Consider the following 18,692-nt stretch of genomic DNA (forward strand, 5'->3'; position numbering starts at 1 on the left):
AAAGTACTATCTAAATGAAATTTGTCATCTAATTATTGTCACATAAAACTTTTGGAGCTCTTTCAGCCTTCTGCCCTAATTCCTAAACAGTATATAATTGTAATTTCATGAAGGACATTATTAATTTTTATATCGATAAATTCGTTCGTCAGCTTGTTCAAGAAAACAGGATTAATTTTGAAGGTAAAATGAAAACCTAAATATCTGTAACAAATATATCTGTAAATTGGCAAAGTTTTTTAGAGAAAACCTCTAAGTTCAGTTCTCTTGAACCAGCCATTTAGTTTATAATTTTTTATTTTAAAACATTTATTAGGTACCTAATAAATATATATTGGGTAGCAAGTGACCCAAGCTGAATTATTTTTCAGGGGCTGCTTGGGTCACCGGCTATCAAATTTGAAAATCTTAAATATACTACATTTTAATACGGCTTGTACTGCTTGTAGATAGAAAACTGTAGGTTTTTACAGTCGAGTAGACAACAAAAAGTAGTTTTTAAAAAAAAAAAAAACGATTAAAATATTCAAACTTATGAAAGATTGATTATTACTTTTGGCCTAAGACATTTCTTCTTTTTATATTATTACACAAGGTATACTGTTTAGGTTAAGTTAGTATAAGTTGTATCAAAATCGGACAATTGGAGCTATTTTTATAAACGTAAACATTTACGATAAAATTTGTAAAAAATAGTATGGCCCACCACGCTTTGAAATAACTTGGGTTAGGGTTTATTTGCAGCCATGTGGCAGCCAACGTGTAAAATATAAAACGCTACAGAGTTCCAAACAGCCAGTTTCATTAATTTTTTTTCTACTCGGTTGTTTTAATTTTAAAAATGGACTTTTTACACTCTCCAAACCATTTTTTTTTTAATATCTTGTGAGCTAGATAGTGACCTACTCCAAAAAATATAAATACTGCAGATTATTAATAATATTTAGTTTATTATGTGCTAAACTTGTCTACCAACTAAAATAATTAAAATTGTAGTAGATGAAATCAAAAATACGTAATTAAGTAAATGCATAATTTTAAGTTTTAAATAATTTTTTTTATATTGGCACCATTTTACTTTTCTTTCAAAGAAGGCGATGACAAAGGTTTGACTTAAAAAGATTGGAACATTAAAATTATCATACTTATTTATTTACAAAATAAATAAAATTACTTAAATATTTTATAGACATGTAAAAAAAAAAATAATAATTTTTAGTTTCATGGCCTAGAGCTACTGAGACAGCACGAGATTTATTCCAGATAAATATAACAACATAATAAAACATACAAATAAAAATATAAATATTGTTTTTTAACCCAAATACATAAATCTATGAGGTTAATTATTATATTCAGACAAAATACAACACATTTTTCATTTTTTTATACTTAACAATAAGTATTTTGTGACAAGTATAAAAATGTGAACTTAAGTAATATTACATCTTAATATTATCCTACAAATAAAAACAGATATCTCGTATAATTTGTAAAATGAATTAAGGCATATCTCAGAATTCAGAATAATACAACGGAGGAGGTTAAATTATTATCGTCCTAAATAAATAATTATTATTAATTACCTAGTTTTTTGATTTAAATTTAAATTTAGGGTTGACTGAATGAATTGGTAACATTATTTATTTATTAAATATTACAAATTAAAGTTGATAGTATGATTGATGAACTTGCAAAAAAAAAATGAGAAATTACAAAAATTTTTACTAAAATTTACTAAAATATTATATAAATTAAAAATTGACTTCTTTAATCTATTTTTTACTAGATTTCAATTTTCTTTATGTATTGAAGTATTGTAACCCCCACCACCGGAATTTGGAAAACATTGTAAACTGTGAGATGGTACTTTTTCATCATTGTCTAAATGGATTTCCACCATTACCAGGTCCGCCAGAAAACTTTTGCAAAATATCTAAATCAGATTTTTGCTGTTGTTGTGGATTTTGGGGAGGCAGAGGAGTGCCTCTAGAGTTGTTAGGTAAATATTGTATTGTATTGGGTGCACTAGGTTTAACCTGTATACTAGTACCACCATATAATAATACTCCAGGTCCATCTCTTGGTGGTATTCTAGGCATTAATCTTTGTCGTAGTTGCTGTTGATATTGTTGTTGTAGCATAATTAATGATAATTTTGGTGATAATGGACACCAAAGTCCTAAACAGAAATGAAAACAATTTATTATAAACTATCCAAAAAAAAAGTTATATTCATACAACAATTCATGAAATCTATTCTCACATGCCCAGACATACATAAGTACAGCTATTAAAGACCTACATATAACCTACAAAACAAAATTAATTGACTATAAAATATTGCTGGAAAATCTATCAAAACAATTACCTATCAGCTAACACCTAATTGGACAAATCACCGAGTATTGAAGATATCATTAAATGGTCAGTAAAAGTAATTGTCAACTAAATACAGTAGACATTCCACCTACACTAACACCTGTGAGATATAATTAAGTTACAAGAAAACCAGTTAATAATTTTATCACAAAATGACAGTATTTCAACGTTCTTTATAAAAATATTATAATTAGTAAAATGAACTTTTAAATCAATTGCCTAATACATATTATTAATATTTTTAATTATTTGTTAAATATTAAGATCTAGCAATGTGAAAAAAATTCGGCTCTTATGTAGTGATATTAAAAAAATAGAAGTGAGAATTGTTTACCTCCACTAGCCACATTATTAGCTAATTGTTGGTTCATTTGAGCCAAAGAAGATATTGGATCAACATTTTTCAATGGTTGATGCTGTGATGTTTGAAGATTAGCTGCAACAGTAGCTGCTGCGTCTGTAGAAGGTTTTAAAGACTTATCACCAGGACGAACGATATTATAAGACTTCATATCTGTCATAATCATGTCCATATTTTTTTGAGATGAAGAGACTCTAAAATAATAAAAATATAATTATGTTAAAATGATTTACTACAATTCTATAATTTGTTTTAAATCAATGACAATCACTAATCACGTCATAAAACAACAATAGCTTTATTAGATTAACCCGTTAATAATTTACTTCAAATTTATAAACATTACAAAATCATCTGTATATGTTATTGATTATTAAAGGTATTGCAAATAAATACAAAATTAAGTTATTATAATAATTAATAACTAACAAATAAATGCTCCGATGTTACAATTAAATTTCTTCGACTCAAATCCTATTAATAGAAATACATTTTAAAGTCGATTATTATTTCAATATTTAAAAAGTATATATTATGTGCCTGGCCACAATTTTTGTTTATCTATGAAACAACAAAAAAGACTGACGTCCAATAATCTAACCCTCATCTAACATTGCTACTCCGGGTCAACCTAGTGGTGATGGTCAACAATCTCCTGTTATACACCTACATAAATTAAATAACATTTTATTTTGTAACTATTAATTTGTTATTATCTTTTTAGATGGATTATTTGTCATAAAAATAAACAGCTATCTAAAAGAAGATGAACCTAATCTAATGGTTGTTCCTTCTTCTCAACACATTCAGTACCTGAATACATTTGATGGTCAAGAACTTACCATTCAAAAATAACCTAATACTGGTTTAAAAGAGTTTTAAAAAAAATTAAAAAAAAATAAAAACCTATTTAGGAACTCAACAAGTGAGACAAAAATATATGACCTAGCACTTAGGAATATTCACCGAAAAATAATTATTGACCCTAAAACAATAATTAATATGTTCATCTCAAAAAAGGAAGACTTGGCCTTTATGTTTTAATAATGTAATCTATTCTTTCGCTTTGTTTTGTTTTGTTTTTTTTTTTGTATTAATTATATGATCTCGATTTGATAATATATATAATTATATGAATTAAATTGTCAGCAGTACAATGTAAACATAATTTGTTGTCCTTATTGGCCATAAAAAATTAATCCCCGCCAACCGAAAATAAATCCTGGCTACAACATTGACTACTTCAACTATGTCTCCTTCATAAGCTATCAAATCTTTATAGCAATATCATTAGTTGAAGTATTACAATTTCTGATAACATAAACATTAATTATTGTTCTTATTATTTATTCCAACCAATTCTGTAATTGATTTTTTTTATTTATTATTTGGTATGTATATTGTTTCACATACGTTGTATTAATAAAATAATTGTATAATATCATTAACATTTTGATTTCAATTGAAAATTTTGAAATATTTGTTACTATCGTATATAAAATCAAAATTTTTACATCCTCCTTTTTACCTTCTATGAACTGATGTACTTGGATTACTGGATTCTTGTCTTGATCCATTGCTACCAAGAGATCGTACAACAGCAGCACTCATACTTGGTGATGGTTGACCACCAGCTGGAGAGTTGAGTGCTGAACATGTGTGAGATGGCAACGATGAATTGCTATTTGTTACTACAGTATCATTGCCAGATAATGGTGAATTGGGGCTACAAATTGGTACAGAAACAATAGGAATGCTAGTAGATCGAGCTACGGTTTGATGGTAAGAAGGTGGTGGACCACAACATCCCCCATCTTTCTTTTTCCCATCTTCATTGTCAAAAATTGATTTTGGCCTATCAAATGAACTTGATGTTGGGGTTCTAGGTGGCAACGTGAGACCTCCTGCAGACTTAGTTACTCTTGCAGCTGTTACAACAACATCTACATCTAAATCATCTTCAATAGATGGCTTTAAATCGTCCCTAACACCACTTCCACTGCAATTATCAAATGGACCTCCAACAGAAGAGGATGACAATGTAACAGGAGGTTGCTGTTGAAAAGGTCCTCCAGCATTATTTGAGTTTTCAGGAAATAATACTTGTTTAAGCTTCCGTAAAGTTGCTTGTTGTTCTTCACGATGTTGTCTTTGTTGTGGAGTCAAATTTTCATCAGGTACTTGAACACCTAGCAAAACAAAAATGATATAAAATATGTGTGTTTAAAAATTATTGCAAAAGGGTACCTGACAAGTTAATAGTAATAACTTAATAAAAATAAAAATGATTCAATTAAAAATATATTGACTTGTAACAAGGAAAGCTAATAAAATAAATAACAATAAAAATAATTTAATCACTTAAAAGTAAAGCTTATTCGTAGTATTTTTCAACATTTTAAATAAATAAAACATCCTATGCATTTTTTTGTAACTTTATGTTTTGATTAACTCTTTTATGCTTCTACAACTCCAATTGTACTTAGTATTATAAACATAATTACACAGTAACTGACATTGAAATTGTGAAATTGTTGTGTAGATGTGGTGTGTGTGTAGTTTCCAATGAATTACTCACCAGTTAATGAATGGTGTAATGTTGCTCCTTGAGGTAAGTTTCTACTACCTATAGAATCATCAAAGTCTAAAGTTGGCATCATAGAGGCTTGGGAATTTTGGCCATCTAGGCTTGAAGGAACTGCCTTTGGGGATCTACCAAATGATGACATAAGATCCATTTTAGATGGTTGACATTTATTAGGGCCACTCATTGTCATCATATCAGACATACCATGGTAGTGAGCAAGCCCATTCATTCCAAGAGAACCTCTATGGTGAAGTTTATTGGCCTTAAAAAACATATAAAATTTTAATATATAAATACAAAAAAGTGGAGTAGATATAACCATATATTATTTACTATTCAACAATAACGTCTAACCTAAAGTGGGTTAGATATAAAATTACTCAGTATTTTTTTATTTATTAAATTATGATTGATTATATATATATTGGTTATCCAATATTCAGATTCATAATAAACCTATAAAACTAAGGATCATTTAACCTTCCATTGTCATATTATATAAAATGTTTTTTTATCTGCTTTGTTATTTTTATTACACATACTGATTGGTTTTTTACATTAATTATGTATTTATGTTCCAAGTACATTATAAAACATTTAAGATTTGGTTTCGGCAAAGTTAAATTTAATATTATTAAGTAAATACTGAATTGAACATTTCTTGATTTATAATTCTATTTATGATACATTTTACCAGTTTATAAACTACTTAATTTATCAATATTAATACAAAAAGATTTTTGGAAGTGAAACTTTATTAGCAGCGTTCTGATATTTGACGAGAATGGAGAGTGAATTGGGAAAAATGGAACGTTTTGTGATTTCGTTACACAAGAGAGAAAAAAGATAAAAAAAAATGTTTGTTTATAAATGGTTGCTATAACAACCTGATTTTTTGTTGACAAATTTATCACTTTATTATTATAGCTAATTATTATAATTATTTTATTATTTTATTTTTTTTTAATTATCCCTTTCTTTCTCTCTCTCTCACTCTCTCTCTCTCTCTCTCACACACACACACTAGTTTGTAATAAGTTTCACTTCTACTACGTGTACGATGCTACACATGTTTTTATTTTTTTTACATGATATTAAACAAGATTGATTCAAAACAATTTGTAAGTGACTCTTAATTAAAATTGTTTTAGTTCAACCAAAATATTGAAAATATCAATTAAAAGTAAAATGATAGAAAGAAATTAATGTCACTAAATTTAACTCTTTAACTCCTATTAATGGATTACCATTAAATCAGTATAGAGTCCAGATTTATACTTAATTAAAATATTTGAAATATGATGTTTATATGCAGATAAAATTGATGACATATTGTTTATAGATTGTTCAAATTTACGATTTTTTATTGATATTAATTTATTTGATTATTTAATTATAAAAAAATATAAAAATAAAAAGTATTAAATACCTAAACATTGAACTGAAATAAGACAGTTAGTTCTAACATTAAATTAATCAAATTGACCATGTATTAATACAAAAGTGTTTCAAATCCTCATCCTTAAAATTTGCATACAGAAAAAAAAACATTTTTGTTTTTAATTGTGTAAGTAAATAAACTGCAACAATTTGCTTTTACTTGTGGAATAGTTTTTTAGAAATAAAGAATCCATCATAAAAATAAATATTAGTAATAAGTTCAGTGTAAACTGGTTTACTTTTAATGGGTGTTTATGCTAAAATTAAAAATGTATTATAAATTATAATAAATTATAATACATTTTATTTTTGTATAATTAGGCATTTTTAGTGTAAAATTTAAAATTATTTCACCGTACCTCTAGAAATTTTTTTGTTTGCGGTTGAGTACAATGATAAGCTATAATATTAGGATATTGGCCAGCTAACACAGATTCTGCTGATTTATTTGCTAAACTCGTAGAAAATACAAAAATCTGACTTTGTTGTTGGTCATCCATATTTCCACTAGTTGTATTTGATTGTTTGTTGCCAACAACATTTGGGGCTAAAACATTGTTCATTAATGGTTGTACTCTACCACAACCATCAATTAAATCTGATGGCCCTCCACTTCTACTATTCATTTATTACTGTAAAATCTAAAAATATTAAATTTTACTAGGTATATCATTTAACAATAAACTACTCATTTTTTCAAAATATATTTAATATTTTTTTTTATACATATTTGTCAGTCTCATTCTAAAAAAACACTAAATTATTCTTAAGTAATTAAAATTGGTAACATTTTTTTACTATACAAAGATAATAAATGTTCAAATCAAATATGATAAATCATCCTGAATATGCTTTAAATAGCTTATTAAAATATTTACCAAACATAATAATAACCAAAGGGCTTTTATTTTGTTATATATGTTTTACCAATAGCATTGCGACTGCAATATGTGCTCTACCAAGTTTTACCATTTTAGGAATACATTTAGATTTTACATGATTTAGATGGACTTGCAGGCAAACAAAAAATTAATTCAAGATAGTATCTAACAGAAACAAGAAAAATTATAATTCTAAAAAATCTATCTAACATCCAAACCAAAGGTATTTATATTATGTCTACTTTATTTTTCTTTCTTTAAAGTTAAGTAAAAATTGTCAGATTGTAATTAATTGTTAATTTTTGTAAGGAAAACAAATGATAGAAAAAAAATTTGAACAAATTGTTGAAGACCTCAGAGTTAAATACAAATGTAATATAGAAATATTAACTGACACTAAACAAGATTTACAGGGTAGGTATATAAAAATAAACAAGATGAAAAAATGAAAACTATATTTGTAGCCTTTCCAGAAGTAAAATATATAAGTAACTATTATATTATTAACAAATTTATGTTAATTTTTATAAAAAATTTCTCCTAGATTGTGTTAGCTGATGTTGCGTAAAAATTAATAATAGATGGTAGAATACCAGTTTTTGTTCTTTTGGTAGAAGATGGAAACAAACAAAGTGAAATCACTTCAGCAGAGTTATTAGTTTATGAACTCTATGGAACATTGAAATGAATCTTTCAAACATTAAAAAATAATAAACCTGCTAGCACTAATAATAATGTGTTCATGACAGATATTTTTCTAAATGCTAAGAGTTTAATAGGTTTATTTCATGCACTGCATACTTTCCACCGAGAAATCACCTGCAATAAATTGAGCATTACACCTCAAGAAAGGAACCAATTACAGGTTTTATTTGAACAATTATGCTATTCTTATAACAGCAAGAGTATCAACAATTGTATGATATTTTCAAATCATTTACACTAGCACAGGTTATGGATTACTTTCATATAAATTGGTATGCTATTAGGAATGAGTGGGTGGTAAGCATGACTAATGACAGTGGTAATTTGTTTTAATGGGAAATTGAAATCTGTAATTGACTCATCATTTTCAAATTTACAAGAATTTTTCAAAAAATTATTTGTTATCATAGAATGTCTCGGAATAGAACGAAATAGTAAAGAACTACTTATACGTAGTTCAAAAATGGTCAACAGCTAAGTTTTCAAATGCTGTGTAGAAGAACAATCATCATGACCAAGTAGCCATAATATAGCAGGCTGGTGCTTGACCATGATTATCATTATCGCGTTATCATTGTTACACTATAGTTATCATACGCATTTCTTATCATAGTAGTCTGGACTTGACAGGAAGACCGTCGGGTATCTAGACACGGCGAATAAATAATATAATATGTAGGTGGAAAAGGGTTTAGCAGGGTTAATTTTGATTTGATGTGGTAAGAAAAGGAACGCAACACGCGGAACTATGGCAGTTATGTTATGGTTTTTTGGAGGCATATATTATTATATCTACTAATATCGGTAGACGTTTTTTTTTTTAAAAACAACGATTTGGAACAAGCCCGAGGCGGTTTTCAAACAAACAACGGTTAGAACGTATTCAACGCAATACCGGTACAGCACGCCTGTCTGCCAAGATACTAACGTGGCATAGTGCTACTATGACACTAGATGAACGTATTAACACTCACGTGGACCGGCTGTAATCGATGTGGTGGAAAGTCGGTACTAGACGAGTGCGTCGGCGTGTCCGCCGCGAGAACGTTCGGTGCACGGATATCGGCGAGGCGGCGCCGACGACAAACGGCAACGTTACACACGGTGCACTGACGGAAAATCGCGCGGCGACGACGACGAAATAATCACAATTTATCGGACGAAACGGTACGGATTTCGGATCGACGGCGGCATGCTGGCCGGTCGATGTCACTGGTAATAAAAACCTAACCTAACGCGAGCGCGCGCAAACCCACGCACGCGCAGCCACTCGCGCACACGAACGCGCGCGTACGTGCAAAACGTGCGATGTTGCCAAATCTTGAGCGGACGCGACACCTGCATGTGGCATCTCTCGCGGTCTTACAGGTGCGTACTCGGACTGTAAATTTACGCTCAGCGGATGATCACGTTTTACACCGTCGGTTTAAAAATTAGAGTGAATAGACCTTTTACGAAACTCGACGGCAACAACATTATATGTGTTTTTTTTTTACGATTGTCAGTTTTGAAGCGAGTTATGAGCATCTTTAATTTACGCTGTGTCATTTACGCACGACTCGCTAAAAAAATTGATCGGCTGAGCGTAAATTTGTCGCGTTACGCACTTGTAAGACGGAGAGTCAACTCGTGCTGGTGTTGTGTCCTCTTAAAAGTGAGATTATCACATACACAAATACATTGGCCAAAATTATCGTACTTTCAATAAAATTATTATCCTGCCGTAAAAAAATCAAAAGATAACTCGAATCTCGCTCACGCTTGGTCATCACGAATATTGATAATGATATTTTGACGGTGGGTGACGGACAATGCCTGTTAAGTGTGAACAGTTGGACGATTTGTCGTGCCGTAACAGTGTGAATCGGGATTAATATCCCGCTTTCTACCATCCAAGGATGTCGGCGCTTTCGATTCCTCAATCTTCTAACCAAAATAATTAGACAATGTACACGAACCCATATTAAATAATAATTATTATTTTATAAAAAATACTAATAAAAGAATGCTTATTCTTATTCATTTATTCATTTTTCAGAAAATTTAAGTTTCTTTTACTGTTGACATAATAAATAATATATATGTTTTTAAACATTAATAATAAAAAGAACAATTTTTGTTTGACACTAATAATGAATGATATATAGGTAATGTAAAACAAATAGAACATTAATTTAAAAATAAAATAAACACTATTCAGTCTCAAAAGTTATATCATCTTCAACACAAACAATATTATTTATAAAGTTATACTTATTTTTTTGATGTCATCGAGTTAAGCAATTTTTTGAACTTTAAATTGTTAAAACTCATAATATAAAAATGCTAAAATTAACTTAAGAAAATAAATGCTCATTGCTCACAGGCCCAATTTGTTTGTAGTGCATAAATGCAGTTTAGTACCCAAGCGATTTTTTGGATTTTTTTCAAAATATATGTTTTTGCATGCCTAATTTGATGATACTTTCAAAAAAATCCGGTCGAACTTATTTAGGAAGTTATGGTCAAAAAACTTCAAAATGCTAAATTTTTTCAAAAATCGTGTTTTTGAATTAAAAATAAAAAAGTTTTTAGAATTTTTTTTTTTAGAAATGTATGTACATACATGTACAATGTATATATACATGCTCAAAATGTTGGTGAAATCAGAATTTGCCTATCGTACTTACTTTTTATGTTATTGTTGGTAAACTACTAAACTACATACGCTCCGCGGTTTTCGAGCGTCCCACGCTTTTCATTTCATGCGATTTTTACGTATACAGTCCCGCTGCACTCGCCGTTTCTTACCCTTTTTTCACGTCCTTTGAACGTACCGATCGGACCGCTTGCAGATTTCTTAGCTTTTTTTAGATTTAGGGCGGAGCGATGGATGTATTGATTTTACAATGATGTGTGTTTTTTGAATGTCGTTTCAAGGTATGGAAAACGCACTGTCTTTTCTACGGAAAGGCAGCGGTTCCATAGCTCAGGCATACAGGGAATACGGAATTCCGGAGACGTCGCTGCGTACGCATGCCGTCCGTGAGGGGATCGTTCCTAAAGCCGTAAGTCATAGGTAGTTACTAGTTATTGTAATTTTTTTACGGAGCACTCATTTTTGGATTCGTTTAGGCAAAGCAAGGTTATGTAAAGACCACCATCAACGACAATGAAATTTCTTTGAACAGACCTTTATCATCAACACTTTTAAAATAATCATGTAAAATAGAACTAATTTTAATAGCTCCTCGCTTACCGTCAACTTCTTCAGACCATAAGTGACAGTGACCAACTTTGGTCTTACTTTCATAAGTATTCAATTTATAGTAAGCTGGTTTCCTTGAGTAAAATAACAACATGCTATTACCCATGGTGTATTAAGAGTTTTTTAAATGTATTAAGAATTCCAATATTGTAATTAGTGTTCCACCTTTTTTTGAAAACATCACTAGGAACAGCTAAAACATTATTTAACTTACAATCTTCCACATAAACCCTGTATACATGCTTTGAAAAATATCAGTTATGTATTTTTTTATTGCTTTTTTTATAACTTCTACAGTAATGTAATGGGACAGCTGGTAACTTTTCAATAAATTTATCAACATATTCTATTTGGATAAGTGGGGTTTTATTTTTTGAAGATTGTCTACCTCTATTATCTGGTTTAGAAGAAAATAAGTCAGACTTATTATTTCGAGTATAGTTTTTTAGATGATGTATTCATTGTGTTTAGAATACATATTCTACAAACTTTTAGATGCACATTAACAAAAGCAACATAGTTACTATAAGTACATGAGCGATTATTGACAGGGAAAACATAATTTCGTTTGACATCTTGCATACTCATACAACTTAGTAGATTATCTCTTTTTCTATTAGAATCCAATTCATTCCAATATCTAACAAAAATAACCATCCTCTCCTCCTCAGTTATGGTAGAACACTTGTTTTATCATTTTCTTATCCAAACAAGGAGTTGGTTTCATTTCCTTTTGTGGAACTAATTCAATAATGTTATTTTGCTTTATTTTTTTATAACATTGCCCCTTACTTCGATTTAATTTATTAACAATCTTTATTTCTCTTTTTTTCCCCAAACACTTCCACTTCTAGACTTTGTTCAAATAGGTAAAACATTTTCATTTGTTATAGGATTAGTCATTGTTTGAGCCATACGGCGATTTATTTTTTTGTTTTATTTATCGAACGCTCGAAACTTAAAAACTTTAATAATAGAAAATCAATAATTTATAATTTAGCAAAAAGATAATATAATTTATTATTGCGATTTAATAATTTTAATATAATATAATATACGTATAATTAAAATTTATAGTTAATTTTGGTCTCATTTAACGCACTTTAGGATCGGCGATGGACAGTGCATCGGTCGCTGCTGTCACAAGACTAATTGTAAAAATGGTCTTTTTACCGGTCGAGCCGATAGCCCGTTATCATTGCATATCGACTGACGACCGCGTCGACAACTGCGATCGACCACTATCGATCTCCGATACTGAACAGTCATAGTATTATTAACATTGTCATCATTGTCTAAATTAAAATCAGTGTTATTATCATTAGTAATAGAAACTGGTATAACAACATCTACTTCTAGACTTTTTTCAATCTTAGGAGTTACAAAATAATATTCATCATTGAATACTAAATAGTATAGTATATTGCTATAATAATTTTCTACATTTAGTCATTTGACTCAAAAGCAACTGGTTCAAAAGTATCACAATTGTTAAAATTATTAATAATGTTATTAACAAAATTATTATTACTATAATAATTAATATTAATATTATTTACATTGTCGTCTAATATAATAAATTGATCAATACTATCATCATTCAAAATTAAAATTATAATCGTCAAATTCATTTAAAAGTTCACTGCTGTCAGAAGCATTCACTATAGTATATAATATTTGTATTTGCTTTTGGTGTAATAGAGTAATAGAACTATTAGGCGCAAGTAATTATTGTAGTATTTTCTTACTTCTTGAATTACTCATTTTTCTGTTATTAATATTATTTAAAACTTATTAAAACGAATGACCAAATAATTAAAAAAACAATCGATCATTATTCAGAAGTCAGCAGATTGTGAAATGATAATATAAGTACGACCACGTGTGAGTGGATAGTAGATACCATTATCATTATTATTGTGGAGGTACCCAGGTTATCACTGGAGCTCCTCCAACGATACCGCTGAATTAGGACGAGGGTGTTTAGACAAAAATCAACTCATCACAATTGTCAAATGTAAAGCAGTTAAAAAAATAAAAAAATAACGAAATAAAATGGTTTCTGGCTCGAGAGCGTAACAATAAGAACTATGACGGTCGGCCCCGTGGTTTCTTTTTAACGGGCGAGCGAGATGTTTTTATGGAGGTAGACGAATTCAGACGAGACGACGCGAGAGAACGCGCTGTTCGCGAGGTCTAGAGGAAGAATGAAAAAAAGAAAAAAGTCGAAACGCGGTCGCCGTCCTACGCCAAGAAAACACTGTGACCAACCGCCTAACAATATTGCCGATGCCGGAGGGGAATTATGTGGCGGCGGCTCGCCACATTATTTTACCTAGAAAATTGTGACAAAGCTAATCTATGTCAACATATTTCCTATTTAATAAACAGACGTTTAGATCTTATTAACCACAACACTTAATGATTTTGATAATATTATAAAGTTTATTATGGAAAATATGCTGCATTATCATTTAATACAAAAAATGTTCAATGTTGAAAGCGAAAATTTAAAAGGTAAAAGGTGTGGGTGAACAGACCAGTTATTGAACAGTCAAGGATTTGTTTGCAATAAAAATGCATTCATGATTAGGTTTTTAGCATCACATTTACACATTTTAGATTTTAAGATTGGTACAACTGTTTATTATTAAACTAACATTGATAAAACCATATAAGATCAATTTACTATTAAGGGGATTGGTGACGGTGATTGCCTGTCTTTGTCTAACACACGCGCAACATAAGAATTCAAACGTATTTTTTGTCCAACGTACCGATTGATACAGTAAAGCGATAAGAATTCTGAAAACAGATTTGAATTCGTCGTCAAGTCTACTTGAGAACGGCCAGTCCACATTTTTTATATTAAAATATAACTTTTTAAATAATTGAAATATGACAATTTTTTAATTACTCGTTTGTAATATAATAATTTTAAGATTTTGGCAGATAATATCAAAAATGTGGACTGACCGTTCTCAAGTAGACTTGACAACGAATTCAAATCTGTTTTCAGAATTCTTATCGCTTTACCGTATCAATCGGTACGTTGGACAAAAAAAACGTCTGAATTCTTATGTTGCGCGTGTGTTAGACAAAGACAGGAAATCACCGTCACCAATCCCCTTAAGCATATTAGTTTAATTGAAAAAATAAGTGAAATCCTAGTGATTGAACACATTACACTAGTCTATGAACACTTCAAACCCAGTGTATGAACACCATATTATTACTCTGTGGAACACCTACAAATATTTTATTAAATAATTTGTATTTAATAAATACTTATGTAAGTATATAATTCATATATATATAATTAATAATATAATTCATGAATAAAATGTAGTTCCTTTATTAAAAAATAACACATAATTTAAAAACATTTATACCTAATTACAAACATAGTAACAGGATTATAATAACAATTTAAAAACAAACATAACTTATGATTTAAGTAAATGTATTAGTGACAACCAACTTGGTAACTATTAAAATAAATATCTGTGTAGGTAGGAAAGTAACAATGTTACAACTATATATAACAGTTGTATATTAAGCATTTAAAAATTAACAATTGTAAGTAAAAAAAAAAAAACTTAACGGCAGTATTCACAAATATAAGCAACTGTATTTTCAGAACTAGCCCAGAGTTCATGGGCCCATTCAGCACATCCACAACATCTGATCCATGGCTCACCATTTTTTGACAAAGTGTAAGGTTCCTTACAGTACAAACATGTGGCATCATCTTCAGACCCCATAATTATATTCAATCCTGATTTAATTTTTTTTTTCACTTTTTGATTTTTTTGGTTCCTGTTTTTTTGTGGTTTTTTTTGACAACTTTAAGACCTTTTTCTTTTTTTATTCCCTCTTTACGTTTTCGTTTTTGTGTTAATTCTTCTTCTTTTTTAAGTTTTTCTTGTTCTTTACTGGCATGATATTCCCTCCACGTAATTGCTGTAACAGCAAATGGTAATTTTACATGACTTCTATTTTGTTTCTTTTTTGTGTCAGGCTTTGGCCAAAACAAATGTTTGCTCCGTGATTCTTCAATTGTTGCAGGACTTAAATTAGATTTATTTACAGTTACTGCTTTTTGAATGGTTTCATTTGGACACTTATCAACTATATTAACTTCTATAACTCCCTCACTTATTACATTATCAGTCTTTTTAACACTACAATCTATTATATTTTTAGGTTCTATTTCAATATCACATAATACAGTTTCATTCATATTATTTTCAGTCTCATCAGTTTCAAACATATTAGTCTCATTCACAGTTTCAAACATATTAGTCTCATTCGCAGTTTCAAACATATCAGTCTTATTCACAGTTTCAAACATATCAGTCTTATTCACAGTTTCAAACATATCAGTCTTATTCACAGTTGCATACATATCTTTCATCTCATTTACAGTTTCAAATATGATATTATCAGTCTCATTTACTTTAAAAACATCATCTAAATTAATTTCCACACCTTCAGTTGTTAAATTATTAATATTATTATTTTCAGTATATGTACTCCCAGCACTAGGTTGTTCAATTTCTAAAACAAAAATGTATACATTAATTAATTGATTAATTAATAAGAAATTAATCTTTAGAATATTAAAAAATAGTTACCATAGATCATGCTATGATGCTCCAATAAATCAAAATCACATTCGTACAACTGATTATCACTATTATCATATGCAATTTCAACTGGCATATCTTCAATATTTAGATTTTCAGTATTTTTTTTTAGTTTTAACCCAAAAATCAAATAAGGATGGCGATTTTTCAGCTTCAAGAAGAGGGTCTTGCAATTTTTTTTTTCAAATATTTCAGTATTTGCTCTCCCAATATAATTTTCAAACACTTTTAATGCAGCTTTATATTCTTCTGATGAAGTTTTAACAGGAATTTGTAAGCTCGAATCATTATTTGTAGTTGGAAACAGTATATTTCTTCGATATGAAATACATTTGGAAAAATCAACGGCATTGGGGTTAAAAGGATATAATCCACACTTTCTAAAACCATTCACAATTGAACTTGTTTGTACAGAGTCAAACGCTTCTTGAAAATGGTTTACAAAATTATTCTTAGTTATTGAATTACCAGACCTTTTATTTTTTGCAACAACATTTTTCCAGCTTGCTTTTAGAGGCTTAAAAATGGCTACATCACATGGTTGCATTATATATGTACTATTTGGAGGAAGACAATATATAATAATCTGATTTTGAGCACAAAAATCTGCCAATTCCAGACTTAAATGGCTTTTGTGGCCATCAACAAATAGTATCACAGGAAATTTTACTTTATTGTTAACTAACCATGTAAAGAAACCATTTGAAATAAATTCAAAAAAAGTACCACTGACCATCCATCCAGAATCTGACCATCCAATCATCCAATTATTAGGAAATGTTGTCATTAATGAAGTGGGGATTCTCTTGTATGGGTAAACTACCATAGGTGGTGGAACAGTACCATCTGCAGAATAAGTACATAATACGGTTATGCATTCTTTTTCGTGTCCTTGTGCGATTTCATAAAAGTCCTTAATATGCCTTGGACCTAATACTCTGCCAGATTTAGGACAAGTTTGCAAACCGGTTTCGTCACAATTGAATATCCTACTTGGATCATCTAAGACATCCCGACAACCTTCGTTTATAAGAAAATTATCTAACTCTTGAAACCAATCCCGAATTTTTTCTTCAGTTACTGCTGCCCGAGCTTTGGAAATTACTTCAGAGTTTCTTTTGGTAATTTATGAGTTTCTTTTTAAAAATAATTTCATCCACTTTTCTCCAGGTCTGGAATCTTTGAACGGTGTAGTCCTGGGAAAATCTTTGATCACTTTTTGAACAGAGTCTTTAACGTCTTCTTCTTTTAAAGGAAAACCAAGTGTAGCATTATTTAAAATCCAAGCTTTTATTCGGTTTTCTACTTCATCACTCAAAAACGAACAAGGGCCCATTTTTCTAATTAAAGGAGTCTTTCCTGATAATTTCATAGATAAAGTTGATTTGGGTATGTTATATTTAACTGAAGCTTTATTTAAAGATAATGATTTAGAAGTTACATCTTCCAAAGCCTATCGCATTTGTTCTTCAGAGTATTTAAATTTATTAGCCATTCTGAAAGAAACCATAATTATAAATTTGACTATCATTGGTAATATTTTAATATACTCTATTTAATACTGTATAATATTTGTGTAAGTCCACACTTAAATATTGACAATATATTTTGTAGAATATATTAATATATATTATATATATTATTATTAGGTAGGTATCTAGGTAACTAATGCAATAAAAAATGTGTACTTTAATTTTTTTTAATATTAATATACCTGTTCAATCACTGGATTAACTTATATTTAAGCAATACCAATAATTGAACATGTGTTCAATTACTAGGTTTTGTTAAATTTTAGTAACTAGTAATTGAACACCTACATAACTAGTCAAGATAAGGACTTTTTTTAAATTTTTAAGCAAGAAAATAATACAAAATTAGGTATTTAACATATCCAAACAAATAATAGCCATATACAATGAATATTCTATTAGTTATTCAGTTCCCACAGAAAGTAATTTAGAGTACTTACTTAAACAAATTTGGTCCAAACACACGAAATTTTGATTACAGTGATTTTGTATATTTATCATTTTTTTGTTATCACATCTTAACTATTAAATCTTGGTTATACAATATGACCACTATGTCTAATATTGAAAACAAAAATTATTTATTAAATAAGATATCTAGTTTTCTTAATTTTAAAGTATTTGCTGACGTTGTTCAATTACTGGAGGGTGTTCAATAACTGGTCTGTTCACGCCTTTTCTACGTTTTAAAATTAAAATTATATTTTATAATATAGGCATCTGTGTTTATTATATAATGCTGTTGGTAAATACTGAGACTAAGTTAATAAGAGCCCTTTTTACAGAAAATGCTCCTAATTTTTCTGAAAATTTTGATACCTACCTACCAAAAAGTCAATTTTCGATTTTTGTTCTTATTATAATATTATACATATGTCCGATCTTATAATTATTTACTTTCAGCTTCT

The 18,692-nt window shown here is 29.3% G+C and overlaps 1 protein-coding gene across 3 annotated transcripts; it reads right to left on the bottom strand.

The window, feature by feature from the left end:
* Positions 1-1,135: 1,135 nt before the first annotated feature.
* LOC126552727 (uncharacterized) lies at positions 1,136-9,650 on the bottom strand. Of its 3 annotated transcripts, none has more exons than XM_050207545.1 (6): positions 9,331-9,650; positions 7,130-7,317; positions 5,322-5,592; positions 4,272-4,932; positions 2,717-2,937; positions 1,136-2,182 (listed from the first exon to the last, which is right to left on the bottom strand). In XM_050207545.1, the coding sequence occupies exons 2-6, from the start codon at positions 7,268-7,270 to the stop codon at positions 1,878-1,880; spliced, it is 1,599 nt and encodes a 532-aa protein (XP_050063502.1). In that variant the 5' UTR covers positions 7,271-7,317; positions 9,331-9,650; the 3' UTR covers positions 1,136-1,877. The 3 variants fall into 3 exon arrangements, with proteins under 3 accessions (XP_050063502.1, XP_050063501.1, XP_050063503.1); XM_050207544.1 differs by having other exon boundaries at positions 7,130-7,411; XM_050207546.1 differs by lacking the exon at positions 7,130-7,317.
* Between the last annotated feature and the right edge of the window lie 9,042 nt (positions 9,651-18,692).

Source organism: Aphis gossypii, chromosome X (assembly GCF_020184175.1).
Source record: "Aphis gossypii isolate Hap1 chromosome X, ASM2018417v2, whole genome shotgun sequence".
NCBI lineage: Eukaryota > Metazoa > Arthropoda > Insecta > Hemiptera > Aphididae > Aphis > Aphis gossypii.